The sequence below is a fragment of the Bipolaris oryzae genome, assembly GCF_000523455.1.
Source record: "Bipolaris oryzae ATCC 44560 unplaced genomic scaffold scaffold_64, whole genome shotgun sequence".
In the NCBI taxonomy this organism is placed as follows: Eukaryota; Fungi; Ascomycota; class Dothideomycetes; order Pleosporales; family Pleosporaceae; genus Bipolaris; species Bipolaris oryzae.
In genome coordinates, this window is record NW_006911340.1 from 68,786 (window position 1) to 83,843 (window position 15,058).

General features: G+C 50.2%; 4 protein-coding genes across 4 annotated transcripts; 1 reads left to right on the forward strand and 3 right to left on the reverse strand.

Annotated features, from left to right (window-relative positions):
• Positions 1-1,759: 1,759 nt before the first annotated feature.
• COCMIDRAFT_95270 (uncharacterized protein) lies at positions 1,760-2,802 on the reverse strand (the record flags this gene model as incomplete). The annotated part of the gene is made up of 3 exons (XM_007689758.1): positions 1,760-1,949; positions 2,143-2,458; positions 2,532-2,802. The coding sequence occupies 3 exons, from the start codon at positions 2,800-2,802 to the stop codon at positions 1,760-1,762; spliced, it is 777 nt and encodes a 258-aa protein (XP_007687948.1).
• A 617-nt stretch (positions 2,803-3,419) lies between these two features.
• On the reverse strand, positions 3,420-9,380 carry COCMIDRAFT_26290 (uncharacterized protein; the record flags this gene model as incomplete). The annotated part of the gene is made up of 5 exons (XM_007689733.1): positions 3,420-3,542; positions 3,592-4,821; positions 4,866-5,043; positions 5,091-5,268; positions 5,750-9,380. 5 exons carry the CDS (start codon positions 9,378-9,380, stop codon positions 3,420-3,422), a joined length of 5,340 nt encoding a protein of 1,779 aa, XP_007687923.1.
• Positions 9,381-10,153: 773 nt separating this feature from the next.
• COCMIDRAFT_5269 (uncharacterized protein) lies at positions 10,154-11,704 on the reverse strand (the record flags this gene model as incomplete). The annotated part of the gene is made up of 2 exons (XM_007689729.1): positions 10,154-11,077; positions 11,129-11,704. The coding sequence occupies 2 exons, from the start codon at positions 11,702-11,704 to the stop codon at positions 10,154-10,156; spliced, it is 1,500 nt and encodes a 499-aa protein (XP_007687919.1).
• Positions 11,705-14,308: 2,604 nt separating this feature from the next.
• On the forward strand, positions 14,309-15,025 carry COCMIDRAFT_95299 (uncharacterized protein; the record flags this gene model as incomplete). The annotated part of the gene is made up of 3 exons (XM_007689759.1): positions 14,309-14,389; positions 14,445-14,747; positions 14,816-15,025. The coding sequence occupies 3 exons, from the start codon at positions 14,309-14,311 to the stop codon at positions 15,023-15,025; spliced, it is 594 nt and encodes a 197-aa protein (XP_007687949.1).
• Between the last annotated feature and the right edge of the window lie 33 nt (positions 15,026-15,058).

Sequence of the window (15,058 nt, forward strand, 5' to 3'; positions counted from 1 at the left end):
TGTACTGCGTCGTGGAGTTGACTAACCCTCATTTGGAATGCAGAGTGGGGGCCCACTTGACGAACCAATCATGACCGCCGGATTTCACGCATTCTCTCCAATAAGCTTTGTCCCTGCCTATCTTTCCCTGAACCGCTAAACTTCGTTCAGCCCCAATGTTTCAACCTATTATGCCTTGCCTCCTTCAACAAAATTGAACGACCCATCCGTAAGTTTCTCTTTTTTGCTTCGCATCCACAGCTCCTCCGTGTCCAATTAGACTTGGCCGCTTCCCTTTTCAACGCCCCCTTTAACTCTTAGTAAACGTACCTAATAATGTCTTATTCTCAATGCGTAGTCACTAGCCATAAGTGTGGCGTGAAGGAAGCGAATGGTATGATATGCCAAGATAATGCAGAGAAGAACTCTCATCCATAGATCGAGAAATTTGATCAGCAGCGTTCAGCTACCGCAGCATCGTGCAAACGCCGTTTTCTGATGTTTAACAGAAACCGCCCCTCAGCACCTTAATGCTTAACGCCATCGTAAGATTCTCGTCGAAAAAAAAGTTTAGAGTTGAAGTAAAAAAAGCGGGCTTCGATCCACATCTCCAAGTCATCTCATCTTCGTGTCGTCAACCTTATCGTGCATGGACGTGCTCTAATGTCTACGTCTGCATACGTGTATACAAAACGTTGATCTTGATCTACTAAAGGAGCGAGAGAAAAAAAAAAAAAAGTAAGACGGAGTTATCATAAGGGAAATTTTTGTTAACTTCACCGGTGAGCAAAGCTGACGTGTGCGGTATTACGAGTGTAAATTGACGCAGATGAGCATGGGAAGAGAGGGGAACAAAGGGGTTACGAGGTGCAAGCTCTGGGTCGCGTACTTAGCCGCAGAGGCGCATCAAAGATTAATTCTTTTTGACTTATGCGACTTTTGCATCCACGACGACACAAATTTCCTCCTCATTCATGTCAGCTGCGCCTTGTCGTACCACTCACAGTATTGATTGGGAATATTCTAACATTTGCAGCTAGTTCAATGCCGCCACCAGATATAGAAACCGGTTAAGCTAACAGCATCAAAAGAAAAGAAATATAGACCGTATACGACGGCGTGTTCACGCTGCCTTAATCTCGATCGAATCTCGATCGAAGGAAAAAGGAAGAAAGGTTGCCCAACCATCACAACAGATAACAAGGCCGTAGCGCGAAATATATTCGCCGAATTCTGCATTCACTTTTTTTCTTCTCTCTGAACTCGCGTTGGTTCGGTCGGCGTTCCCGACACAATCAAATACCACCAAAACGCCAAATGCAATCATTCCTTTTGTGTTTCTTTTCCCCCGCAAGAATTTCCTGATATCTGGGTGCCTAGCGCAACGCAGCGGCAATGAAATGCCATAACGTCCGCCTTCGGTACCAAACAAGTCAAACGGTGCCTATCAATCGTCGTGTCCCGACACCCACTCCCTCGTTACCTCCCCCACTCACACGTACCAAACTATCCCCATACGCTAAACGTTTCGTTTGACCCCTCACAAGCCAAAATAGATAAAAGAAAAAGAGAAGAAGAAGTCATAGTAAGCAGAACGATAAAAATCAACAACCACGCTTGCCCAAGAGTCTCGCTTCTGCATACATCCTCTTACCCGACCCACCGCAGTATTCCTTTTTCCCCAACTCTCCTTCTCTTTCTTTGTTCGCTCACCCCTCCATCTTTCTCCTTCCCCCACACCATCATCGACAAGCAAACACACACACACACCCTCACTCACTCAGCACACCATCCCGCCATCGATCTGATACACCGATCCAGTCACAAAGCTCGCCTCGCTACTAAGCAAGAAGCGAATCACCCTAGCCACCTCCTCGGGACGCGCCCGCCGCCCCAACACCGCATCGTTCGGCAGCGCGAATCCGAGCTCGGCATCCAGCGCGTGCATGAGCGGCGTATCCACGAAGCCACTGCGAGGGGTGTGAGATTCACGTGTAAGTCAGTGTGTTTCGGACAATAGGGTTACTTTGCTTACTACTACTACGCTATCTTGTTCCGAGGAATTTAGCGTAGCAGTAGTAGTCGTAGTAGTAGTCTCCCCCTCCCCCATACAAGATGACGATGAAGAAGGAAAAGGAAAAAGAAAAGAAAAAACAAACGTACGGAGCAATTGCGTTAATTCGTATCCCCGTCCCCACCTGCTCCTTGGCCGCCGCCTTCGTAAGCCCCACAACCGCATGCTTCGACGCGCAGTAGATACTGCAATTCGGTTTCCCAACCAGTCCCGTGATCGATGCTGCGTTGACGATGGAGCCGCCGGTTACTACATCGCCGCTTGCAACGCGCATGCTGCCGAGTTCGGCGGCCATGCAATTAAATGTTCCCTCGACGTTTACACCAAAGACGGCGGCGTAGTTGGACGGCGAGTGCGCGTGGGCAGGGGCGAGAGACCCAGATATGCCTGCGAGATTTACTGCGCCTGATCGTGTTTTTTTTCGTGCATGTAAGTATGTCTTCTGGTGCTAAGTGATGTGTGAAATGTGAAAACGTACCGTCTAGACATTCCTTCCCCCACTTCTCTCCCGCTCGACCTATCCACGCGTTTACCTCCTCGCTCTTTGTAACGTCGACTTTGTACCCTACGGCGTTTTCGCCGAGTTCCTGGGCTAGTTGCAGGACAGATGCTTCGTCTTTGTCTGCGAGCGAGACTTTGGCGCCGCTTTGGATGAGGAGCGTGGCGGTTGCGCGGCCGATGCCTGATGCTGCGCCTGTGATGGCGAAGAGGTTGTTGGCGATGCCGTGGGGTGAGGATGCCGTGTCCATGCTGAGTGGAGCGGGTGTAGTGATGTTTTGGGGAAATGGGGGCTGAAAATGGGTGTAGAATTTCGGGATGGATGAATGAGATACAGAATCGAGAATTGCGATATCTTGAAACTATGAGGTTAATTTCTCAAGGGAGTTGCTGGGCTCGCTGGATACCATATGTTCTTGCGATAGCGTGGGGAGCCGAGCGTGCAGCTGCAGTGCATCTCACAATGTTTAACCAAGTGCATATTGAACACTTCTTCATCACTATTTCTTCAATCACGAGATAACTGACTCTGATATTTCATTGTTCATTCACCAATTCCATCTGCTCGCTTCCTTGCGCAGATCTGCAAGACTGTCTCAACTTCCATATGATTTCTCCCGCACGTACCCTGACCTCACCAATTAACCGGCCCAAGTAACACGATAATTAGTCGTACTACATAACACAGCTTTGCAACAGCTCTATCCCCAAGGAAGATGCGGCTGCGTTGTGAAACGTAATACTCGATCCGGAACGAAGTTAGTCCCCAATCTCCACATCGCCTCTTCTCAATGTTGACATTCCCCACCCTGATATATTGACTATCCTTGTCCAATATGAAGACTTAGATTGTCAATTTTCTGGTTGATTACTCCATCTCCACCGCGCGCGAAACTCCCCTGACAGCAGTGTGGTGCTGGCCGCCGACAGGCTCGCCGCATTCCGGACAGCGTGCGAGTTGCATGGGCATGCCGCACTCGCCAATAGCAAACTGCGTATTATCAGCATAAATTACAAATTGGGAGCCGTGCTTGACTTACTGGGTGTCCATTGACACAGTTGTACCAATGTCCAGAGTGCGTTGCGATACCTCCAGGTCCACTGACCATTGCCTGTTTAATAGCTTCGATTTCGTCCTTTGAAACTTCCTCGTAGAATTCCCTATTCATCATCTCTGCTGAGCTGAGCACGGCTTTTCGAAGGATGTCTCGGTCGCGGAAGGAATGCTGACAGAGCGTTTCTGCTTGCTCCAGAAGGCGTTTAGCAGTGTTCCGGTAGTTGGTTGCTCGAGTGCGACCGGTGTCTTTGACCATTCCAGAGCTGCCAAACAGTTGTGCAATGCAAGCGTAGTATAAAGAGGTCTCAACAGCGAGCTTGGGGAGGCATCCAGAGATGCAGTCGCTGATCAGTTTCTCGCATGCTTCCAGGAAGGAATGGGTATTCTTTGCGGGCGAGCTTCCACTGAAGTTGAGTAGGATTGTTCCACCAAACCTTTTGCGTACCACTCGTGCGATTTCAAACTTGTCCTCAAGTAGCAAACATTGCACTTTGATTTCGAGGAGGCGGCCACCCAGCGCGATACGCTGATCACGGTCGCACTGCAGATACTTGGAAGATGAACCGAGAGATAACTGAGCAAACTCGTCGTCGAGGGAAGCATTCTTCTTGTAGCTGTACATGATTGCTTGGTACAGTTTGTACGTTGGTTTGTGCTGAACATCTACTCTTTGGCGGAACAATCTTACATCTTCCACCAGCATCACCGTGCTGGAATGCCTGGTTCGAAGGCTGCCATTGATTTGTTTCATCTTCATTTCGTTGACAGCCTGGTCGGTGCCCAAATCACGAGATGTTCCAACAACAGCAGTGCGTGAGATTTCGAGATTAGTCCGCTCAACACTTAGCCTGTCTTCCAGCATCTGAAGTGTCTGTTGTCCGCTGACGATAAAACGTTTGGAAATCTCGTCAATGACAGCTCGGTTGATGAGGCGGTTGTAGCGCTGTGTCACGAACTGTTTGACAGGTTCTCTGCAGTTTGGACATTGTGGGATCGCTGCTGAAAGCTCGGAATTCTCGATCAGACCTATGAATCGGCCTGTTTTCTTGTCGACCTCGTATACGTCCTTGAGACCTATATGGCCATCCAGAGTCTCGGTTGTGAAGAAGTGGCCGCAGCCAAGGACAACGATGGGTGATTCATTGAGATCGATATCAGCGTAACGTGACATCATGATCATGTCTGGAAGTTCTTCGGATTTCATTCCACATTGCTGACAGTATTCAGCAGGACATTCTTCACCGCAAATGCTCGGACATTGATGACCGCATCGTAGAAGTTTTGTGCAACGTTCATCGCAGGGTAAGCGATCGCATGGTGCTGAACATGGCATTTTGCAGCTTCCTCGATGTTCGCAGAACCATTCACAAGGCTCAATGCATGGATCACAGGGCTCGTGACACTTCTTTGCACATCTAGTATGCTTGCAACGGACCTAAATACTGTCAAAGAATGCACTGGAAGGATTCGTGCGTAACTTACTTCGCATGGGCTTTGACATAACCCACAGTCAGTTCCATCATGACATAGACGTTTGCAGTTGTGACTACAAGTTCCATGCTTCCTGCCACAAGTCTTCCGACAAGTGGAATGCTTGATAGATGGCTTATTACTAGCATCCTTAGTATTACATTGACCACAAGTTCCTGGGCAAGGATGACTGCAAGCTAGCAGAGCCTCACATGGGGTAGGGCATTTGAAGTGGGCTGTGGAAACATCCAGAGAGCATTTTACGACCACTTCATGTTTGCAGCCAGGAACGACCTTCGATACCTTGACATCGCAAGCAATGCTAGCGACATTCTGGGTGCGATAACAGTGGATGGAATGCTTGAGATGGCCACACGGAAGCGGCACATTGTCCAACAATACCACACATTTCCCACAAGGCTCTCCACATGTAGGCTTTTGGCATAAATGACCACATGGCTGATGTTGGCGTTGGCATGACTGTTCGCACTGGAACACAGCATGCATAGCTTCTGAATGGCATCTAGCTCCACATCGATGACCGCAGTCAAGACGGTCAGTACATGCCAATATACAACCACCTTCAGGGCTGTATTTCTGAAAATCATCTGGCTCTTGTACTTCGATAGGCGTTCCGGGATGTCGAGGGCAAGACAGAGCTAAGCTCTTACCAACGCAGGCAGAAGCTCTAAGCATGTTGATGACTTTTCGCCACATTTCAACGCTAAGGTAGGTTTCTGTGTTGCCGATGAGATACATGCCGTGTTGTGCACGACTAAGGAGCACATTAATACGGTTGGTTGTTTTGAGGAAGCCAACTTTCTGTGCCTCATTGCTCCGTACGAGTGACACGATGACGATCTTTGCTTCTTCTCCCTGGAAGTTGTCGACAGTAGCGATTCTCAACATTTCGGATAGCTGTTTCTTCTCCAAGGGCTTGCCTTGGTATGATCGAAGTTGGGATGGAGCTGGTACCCGAGATGTCACGTCATCGACCGTGAAACCGTCGTTTTCCAATGCTTCCCTGTCGCGGTCACTAAGGCAGATCTCAAAATCGCTCCTCATAGTGGCTCGCAACTTTTGAAGTTGGCCAGTATATGGCGTCAATACCGCAATGTCTTCGGATTTGTACACTCCTTGGCGAACAATGTGTCGCACTAGTGCATGCACCATTCCAACTTCCCATGAGTTCGATTTGGAATTGTTGATATGGACATTTGCATCCTTCTGGTTCTCAAAGTTTTTGTGGTCGAGCCAGAAAACATTCTGACGCATACCAACTACATCAGGTAGATCGGTTGTGGAAGGATGATCTTGGAGTTTCCCGTAGATGGTCTCACGTATCAACGAAGATATCTGTGGACGCATTCGGCGTTGAACATTGAGTTGAGCAACGGGCATTAAAGGACGTCCCGGCTCACCAACACAGAGCCGTTCGAACTGGCTTCTGTCGAGCTGGTGAAGCTTTCCTCGCTCACTTTCGAGTGATAGATCGCGGAAGTTACTCACTGAAGGTCGAAGCTGCTCATGATCTCCAATCTGGATCACGTGTTCAACATCCGGGAGTAATGCGGAGATCATATGGCTTTCCATGACCTCTCCAGCTTCTTCGCAGATGATAACCTTGCACTTTACCTGCTGGAGGACAGCAATTCGTTTCGCAAGGCCAGTTGTCGTCACACCGATGACCTGCGCTTCTTCCAGTACTCGTCGATTTCGTTCTTCATGTACGTTTGTCAGCTCCTTTTGAGTTTTCGCAGCATCATTGATCATCTCATAGAGCTCGTCTATCTTGTTGCTTCGAGCTCCCTCAATCCAATGCGCAACTAAAGCGCCTCGCTCCTGAGTCGTCAGCGAATATACATTCGTGTTTGCTTTCTGCACAATTTGTTTTAGCAATGCCGCGGACTGTCGAGTGCAATATGCCTGGATGTCCGATGCCCAAACATCGAATGGATGACGGCCAGCTAGTTCAAACCCTTGAGCATCGATGTGGCGGAATTGGCTATGTATGTTTGGGTATTCTTCAGAAATGTGGTTCTTCAAAACTTTCCATTCAGGATGCCTTCGCATACTTTTCAGCGAAGCAAATGTTGATGTGGCTTCTCTCTGCGTCTTCTCAAGCTGGTTGTAGTTCACAGCCGCCATGTACTTTTCTGACTTCGTCTTCGTTGCCAGGTCGCTCACAAAGCGGAGGTTGTGGCCTTCCAACCTCTTGGACTTGCTCATTGCTCCAACGCGGATGAGCTTTGTTACACCTATATCAAGCAGATGCTCTAGGAATTGGTCCAATGCATGGTTGGTGTAGCACACTATCATGATGGGCCCCAAATTGGCCTCTTTGCTAAGACCCAAGAGAACCTTCATGATTTGGAGACCGAGATAGCTCTTTCCAGTCCCAGGAGGACCTTGGACGAATGCATATTCACGAGTCAGCGCTGCAATCAAGGCCTGGCATTGTCCACGGTCGAGATCAGTCGCAGTTCCAAGCTTTTTGAGTAACACTTCATCATCGCATGAGGACGTAGGATCCATGAGCAGTCGGCCCCCCTTGCTTCTGTCCTTTAGCAGAGGTGACAAAGAGAATTTAAAACCTGGAGTACGTGTGTATAGAGGCGGGGGAATTTGATGCATCACCCTTTTCCCTGGTGGCCCTTCGTGTCTGCGAGGCACGATCCACTGCTGGAACGGGAGACGATTCAAGCGGTGCATCTCCTTCAAATTCTCTAGAATGGGTGAAAACGTGGCAGGTATCACGTTGGGAAATTCCAACAGCAAGCCACGAGCCGCCCCAGTATGTGCTTGCATGAGACTCCTCACGGTGGTCCTATCGTGGGTTGCCAAACTTGCAGTAATATACGCCATTTCTTTGCCATGACTCAGACCGTATTCTTTTGCGGGATCTGTGGTCTTTCCCGAAACTGTAAGGAAAATGTGCTGAGTGACAGAATTATCGATCCATATGAAGGATAGCAGTGTTCCTTCATTGAACCTTCGCGATTCCTCCCACCACCTCTCTTTTTCTGCACTTGACTTCTTGCGAACTGCGCCTGGTTGAACGAACTCAACCTGTGCTTGTAGACCCTTTCTGGCCTCCAAAGTGACATAACTGATCCGAGCATTGATGTAATGATAAGCACGCATGTCCCCTAGGCTCAGTTTTGCATTCCATAGCGCAGTAGGCTCCTGAGCTACTGTATGCATTACCCCTGCAAGAGCTCCCTTCAACTCACCAAAGATATCGTGGCGTAACAACCTGAAGAAGGTATCGATGTGGCGCTGTACAGGATCGTCGAGGAAATGAGGCTGGTCAGGGTCGGTATAGGGAAGAAATTCTTCTGCGTCGCTCATAATCTCACCTCGAGTAGGGAACAGGACTATGTCAGCGATGTCTTTCTTGTCATTATCGAAACGGCCGGAGGGCATGATCAGGTCGCGCGGGTAGGAGGATGCGTTGTTGTAATCATCGACTGCATTATCTTCGTCCATGCTCGTGTCAGCAAGAAGACCTTGAGCGCGTGCCAACAAGGCTCGAATGTCGTTTAGCTTATTGAAGGTGCGTGCCAACGGCTCTGAAGAGGCATCATCTTTGGAGACTCTTGTGGCATTCTGTATGGATTCGATAAGTGAAGGGATCTCATCATTGAAGCGCACCCTAGATTCACGCCTGAGAAGCTCAAATAGAGCAACAGACATGGCAAGAAGTGTTGCTTTTGCGTCCTCTGTTGAGTTCCCGGTCGCCCCTGTAGCAGAAGTTGCTAATATGGCCCTAATAAGGCGTCGAAGAAAGGAAACAGCCCTCTTTCCACCAACTCCTCCAAAGAGGTTGTAGATGAGCCCGACATGGGTATCAACAGCGAGACAGCGCAGGATGGATGAATGTGTGATTGTAAGAAGGAAGTTGCGAGCATTGCTGATGAAGGTCTCGTAGTCAGTACCACTAGTATTGGCACTGATTAGGGCAAGGATGTGACGATGTCCAATGCCATCGTCGTCATTAAGACCTTGAGGGAGTCTTTGGCGCCAGTCTCGATCTCCTGCCTCCAATATGCTGAGCGCGCCTTCCCAGAGCTGTCGCCTTACACTGGGGTTATCGACTGGTTGGGCGAACAACCGCTTCCATGAGTTGTATGAATTTCGCGCCTGAAGCTGTTCTTCTGTCTCTTTGATTCTTGTGGGAGGAGTCTCGCGTACATGTTGTCTTTCGGGTGTGTTGCCTCCACGACCGTAGCCACGGCCATGGCCACGACCACGACCGCGAGTTCCCCTGCCTCGTCCGCTGGGTCTACCATGCTCAGACATGCTGGGTATCTGCAGCCACCACAGGGCGAGCGTGCGAGATGGCGGGTAGCTTTTCGGTTGTCGCCAGGGATGACTGTACAATATGAAGGGAAAGAGAGAGTGCTTCGAGGCAGGAGGAAAATGTTTTGATATCAGCGGGTTGACTCTTGTTTGGACAAACGCTAGCCGAAAGAAAAAACTTTTCAATTAGCGATGAGAGGTGAGTGAAGTGCAGTCTCCGAATCGGGCAAGAGTGAAAGGGATAGGGTAGGGGGTGGACAAACACCATCTCTCGCTCATCAACCCAGGCAGGAGACACAATTCGATTGCATTCATAAGACAAAAAGCACACTAGATTAGCTCTAAGCGTCTACTTATGTATTGGGAGAAGAAACATTCTGTGAACCGACGCTCCAAACTCGCTCACGTGCACGCGTATGCCTTTGTGATGAACAAGACGTACGAAACGTGATAAATCCAAAAAAAAATATCATGACACTCCAAATACCTGTCAAATGAAGAAATACATTAGAAACAATAGCTTTTAGATTTAAAGCTATGTTGTTCGAATCAAAGTTCGAAAGACTAAGACCGCACTTTAATCGTAGTCGCTAGTATGGTATATCCTCGTTCGTTCTCAGACTTGTGCATGTAATACAATAAAGGGGAAAAAAAAAGAACATCTAAATAATCATACATTTTCGACGCCAATGTGCTCACCACAAAACTCCTAATTACCATGCAACATCAATAATCGCATTTGCCCAAGTTTGATGGCAAATGGCATTAGATCCTTAATATTTTTGTCGACCAAGTGTTGGCTTCCAATCTAGAGGGTGCGTCTCTTCTGTTGCATTCTCATCCTGTTTCCAAATCTTAATCGACTTGTCTGACTCGCCAGTGATAAGACGAAGTCCCGATGCATCGAAGGTAGAGCACATGACTCCGGCTTCTGCTTCAAGAGAACCAGGTTGAGCGATACTCTCAGTGTGTTGGAAGCGATGACCAGTCTTCCAGTCATAGAAGGAGACTTCGCCATTGTCGCTGCCGGCGAACATCATGTTGTTTTCATTTACCGAAAGCGTATTGATGATGCTGTTTACAGGGGAGAAGTTTTGCATGAAGTCTCCGTTGGGACACAGCCATTGTTTTGCGGATTGTGCAGAACCAGAGGCGAAGGTAAATTCTGTAGGATGCGTGGCAAGAGCGCGGACAGACTTTTTGTGGTGAGTCAATACAGTTCGGGTCTTTCCTGCGACAAGATCCCATAGTCGGATTGTGCTGTCCATGCTTCCGGATATTACTTGTGGCTCGGCTTCTTGACACTGGATCGAGGAGATTGTTCCTTTGTGACCACCGAGGACGTGGATGTTGCTGCGTGAGCGCATGTCCCATACACGTACTACACCATCACGTCCTCCTGTGCACAAGACGTCCACTGTCGGGTGAAGCGAAAGCGAGTAGACTCCACTCAGATGGCCGTGGTAATGTCGAATTACCTTGTTGGTTTCGAGGTCCCAGCATTTGACCATCTTGTCTTCTCCGCAGGAGAAAAGATAGGGATGTCTTGGGCTTACTGCAAGGCCTCTGACTGCTGAGATGTGCCCCGTTAGGGTGATTTTCAACCGACCGCTCGCAAGGTCCCAGAGCTTGATGGTGCGGTCTGCTGCACCAGTAGCAAACCACTCATTCCCAGGCTCCATGGCCACCGATCGCACCTATACCAAGTCAGTCCTTGTTACCACTATAGGCAATTGAAATTTACTCACCCATCCCATATGCCCGCTAATGACTGTCTTGATTTTCCACGGAGCATGCCACTCAGGCTTCGCTTGCCTAACCACGTCCTTCCTAACCAGCGAACTGGATGTTTGATCTCTATTCGGTGTAGGCCCTTGTGCGTTGGGAGCAGCGCCCTTTCCTCCAGCTCGTACTGCCAGCTGCATTGATTGTGCATCCCGCGCCTTGTCAGCCTTTTCTGAGACTCCCTCAATCATCTTCTGCATCTTGGGATCAGAGGCCTTCTCCTCGGCGTTCTGAGCCTTGATCTTCTTGCGCCGCTCTGCTGCTGTAGATGCGGCACTGGCCATCTTGGCCGCAAGGGCAGGTGGAAGTTCGCGGACGTGCTCGTATTCATTGCGAATGCGCGATGCGACGCCTGCTTGGTCGGCAGCGGTCGAGGGGGCCGGCGATGTGGGGTGTATGGAGAAGCTGCCGTTGGATGCGTGATCTAATGCAGCGGATGAAGCAAAGTCGGCAGCGAATATCTCCCGCGTCCGCTTCGAGGACATTCTTACGAGCTGCTCTGCCGTGCTGGGAGGTCGCGAAGCTGCCGTGTCGGCCATGACTGCGTTTGTCTATCGGAGGATTTGATGGTTACAATGCAGAACGACAGATATAGCGACTTATGCGATGGCGATAGCGAGAGTTAACAGAGAAAGCTCACGTGTGGAGGCGTTTGACCGGTATGCGAGGCCAACAGTTCGTCATGAACTTGGGAATCGCGACCGCCGACGGAAGTTTCATTAGCGCGCCTGGCTGGACTGGACCGAGCCAAGGCCGAAATAGATCTTATCTTATCTCATCTGATGTTCGTCCACCTGGGTAGCATTGCTCACGCTTGACCTCGCAACTTCGGTTCCAATACTTGATGAAATTTGTCCTTTCTATTATCTTCAGTTATCTAAGACTCATGCGACTTTTTTTGCAAAAAACAAAGATAGGTGCGTTAATGTCATATCTTCGACTACATTCGCCTTGCTCTATCACGCGTAGTACTCAACAAGACTAGGGAACCTCTACCCAAACTCTGGCCAACCAAGCAACTTTTGGGTTGGGAATTATGAAACACTACTACATACAGTGCTACATTTCTTTGTTGAGACCCTATTTCTAGTAGGAAAAGCCCCTCCCCGCCTTGGGTTTCTAAAAACAGCCCCTCTCATTAGATCAGTCGATTCCATACATACACTGCGCTCGCATCGTACGATAGAATTCGCTTTCAACAATCTTCTTCATAAAATTAAAACGTCAAGGTCTTGAGGCTTTTGGGCCAAAACCGAGAACCCGGCCTGTCCTCAATCATTTGTAATGGCCAAGACTTGTCGCCAGATGCCAAAATGAGTCGAGACGAAGGCCGAGTCATCATACCACTGCAAGCTCGATGATGATCATCGCTGTATTTCACAGGCATGCTCTCTTGGGACTTTGCATGGGACTCGTCATCATGTGGTCCAGCAGACCGCTGCGCTTCGAAATGTTGCATGAATGTGTGTGTGCATGCGCACTTGTTTCCGAGCGCGCAGGGATGCGGTTTAGAGCGCCACTCACCTACCGCCGTCCAATCCTGCGGCCTTGCGGCAAACATTGGGTAAACGGTGAACTCGCCTGTTGAAATGCTGCTAATCAACTCGATGCGCATTGCACAGTGACCATCCAATGTGTTGTCGCCGCAGGACCAGCTTTCAGCGGCACTACGGTAGCTCTCAGCTGAGTTGGAAGGGCCTTCTCCGTTGTCCTAGCCTCAGGGACAAGGCTTGTTTCCCCAGATCTTCCAAGTTCTCCGCTTTACCGCTCCATTTTCCAAGGTGTCAGGCTGGGAAGCAGCTGGACAGTGCCAGCACAAGCACATGCTGCCGAGGAACTTGTCGCCTCGCGCCGACCGAGCCGTCAGATCTTTCCATACAAGGAAGCTGCCTCCGCATGAGAATGACGCAGGAACATAGTACAAGGCTCGCTACTCAATGGTCGCGTTGCACGTGGCCTTGTGGTTGAGGACTGGGCCGCAAGCAGAGTAGCGGCCCATTGATGCTTCTGGAGGAACATGGACGTGGAAAAATTCATGTGGCAAACCGGCGCAGGTACGACAGCAACAGAGGTTGCCAGGCTCACGCCACTCAACCAACTGATGCGAGATTCTTCGACACACGGGCTAGAGTAAGTATGTACTATCGGACGCTCGGATGACACATGCCGATAGGCGGTGGGCCAAGTTTCTCAGCCATTTCCAAATGGCTTTAGCCAGAAAAGGACGGGTATGGGCGGTCCCGGACGATTGACCAAGAATGGGTACTCGCATTTGCGGGGTTGCGCCTGCGAATTCTGTTGTCGTGTGTCGCAGCGGCCGGCCCGCCTACCAATGATGCTGTCGATTTCGAAGGCTTGGTCCGCGAATGTTCTTTATTTCGCGCATTAGAGGGTGCCCCCAAGGCAGGCATGGTTTGATGTGACGTTTGCACAAACACTCGCAGATGCCAATACTGCCCCGGATTTCTATTGGCGCTAGTCCGTGCCACTGCCGCACCAATTCCAAGCCCCGGCCAACAGCCTGTAGTGTGAGTGTGAGTGGTCTTCACCCCCAAAGGACCAGCCGCTCTAATATGCTTTTAGCCCCTGAACAGGCCACTGACAGCAATGCTGTAACCCCTGGCTTGCCCAATGACGTCCACCCGTCGCATTCTCGGATCGTCGCTTTGCTTAACACAATACTACACACCTTGCTCGGGCGCTCGCCAGCAAGCACATGCGTAGAGAGCTAGGGGCTGACGCGGCAGTGCATTCCCTTCCAGTCGTCTGGAATTTCCGTCTGCCTCTTTCCCACCCTCATTAGACTTCGCCGTCTGCAGTCCCCTGCATGCAGCCGCAACTAGTGCCCTAGTCTGGGGTATATCCAACTAGCGTTGCCAGATCGAGTCATATCTCCAGCTTTCTTTCGAAGATCTGGATGGAGGCAATTTTTTCATATGTGACAAAGAGTAATGTGTGGAGCTTGAGCCTACTTGTGTGCCAACAGGCTCCCTTGTTTGGGTATGGGGCGCCTCAGTACTCACTGCCATATAAAGAGTCTTTGATAACCTCCTTGGATGCTCATCGTGATTCTACTGTCTTTATAAACGTACTGTCAATCCCGAACAAATCCGTCGCTGCTTCAACCTCAAACAACAGCCAAAATGAAGACCTTCACTATCGCCTCCATCGTCGCCTTGGCCTCTGTCGCCAGCGCTCAGCTCGACAACATCCCTCAGTGCGCTGTATGTCCATACTATGCAATTCCCCATTAAACGTACGCCTACTAACAACACTCAGCTTTCCTGCTTCGTCGGTCCTCTCACCAGTGATGGCTGCGCGAACCTGACCGACTTTGCCTGCCACTGCAAGAAGGGTGACACACTCCTTGCCCAGGTCCAGCCCTGTGTGCAGAAGGGCTGCGAGGCTGCCGACCAGGCAAAGGCTATTGCCGCCGTCGAGTCCACCTGCCAGGCTGCTGGTGTTCCCATCACCATCCCCGACACCGGCGCCCCTGCTCAGAGCAGCGCTCCTGCCGCCTCTGCCTCTGCCTCTGCCTCTGCCGCCCCAGCGCCATCGTCTGCAGCATCTGCAGCATCTTCAGTTGCCTCTGCCGCCTCCTCGGTCATCTCATCCATTGTAGCGTCCGGCACTCCTGTTCCCATGCCCAGCCCCGTATCTACCGGCACTCCCTCTGCCTCGCCCTCCGTCACTCGCTCTGCTACACCCTCCGGAACTCCCTCTGCCTCTGGCACTCCTTCTTCCGTCTCCCAGTTCACTGGTGCTGCTGCCCAGGCCACCCAGGCCGTTGGTATCATTGGTGCCGCCGCCCTTGCCATGCTCGCTTTGTAAATTACTACCATATCTTCTCTCTCTGTTGACATTTTGATATGAAATGGGGCTATTATGGTAAT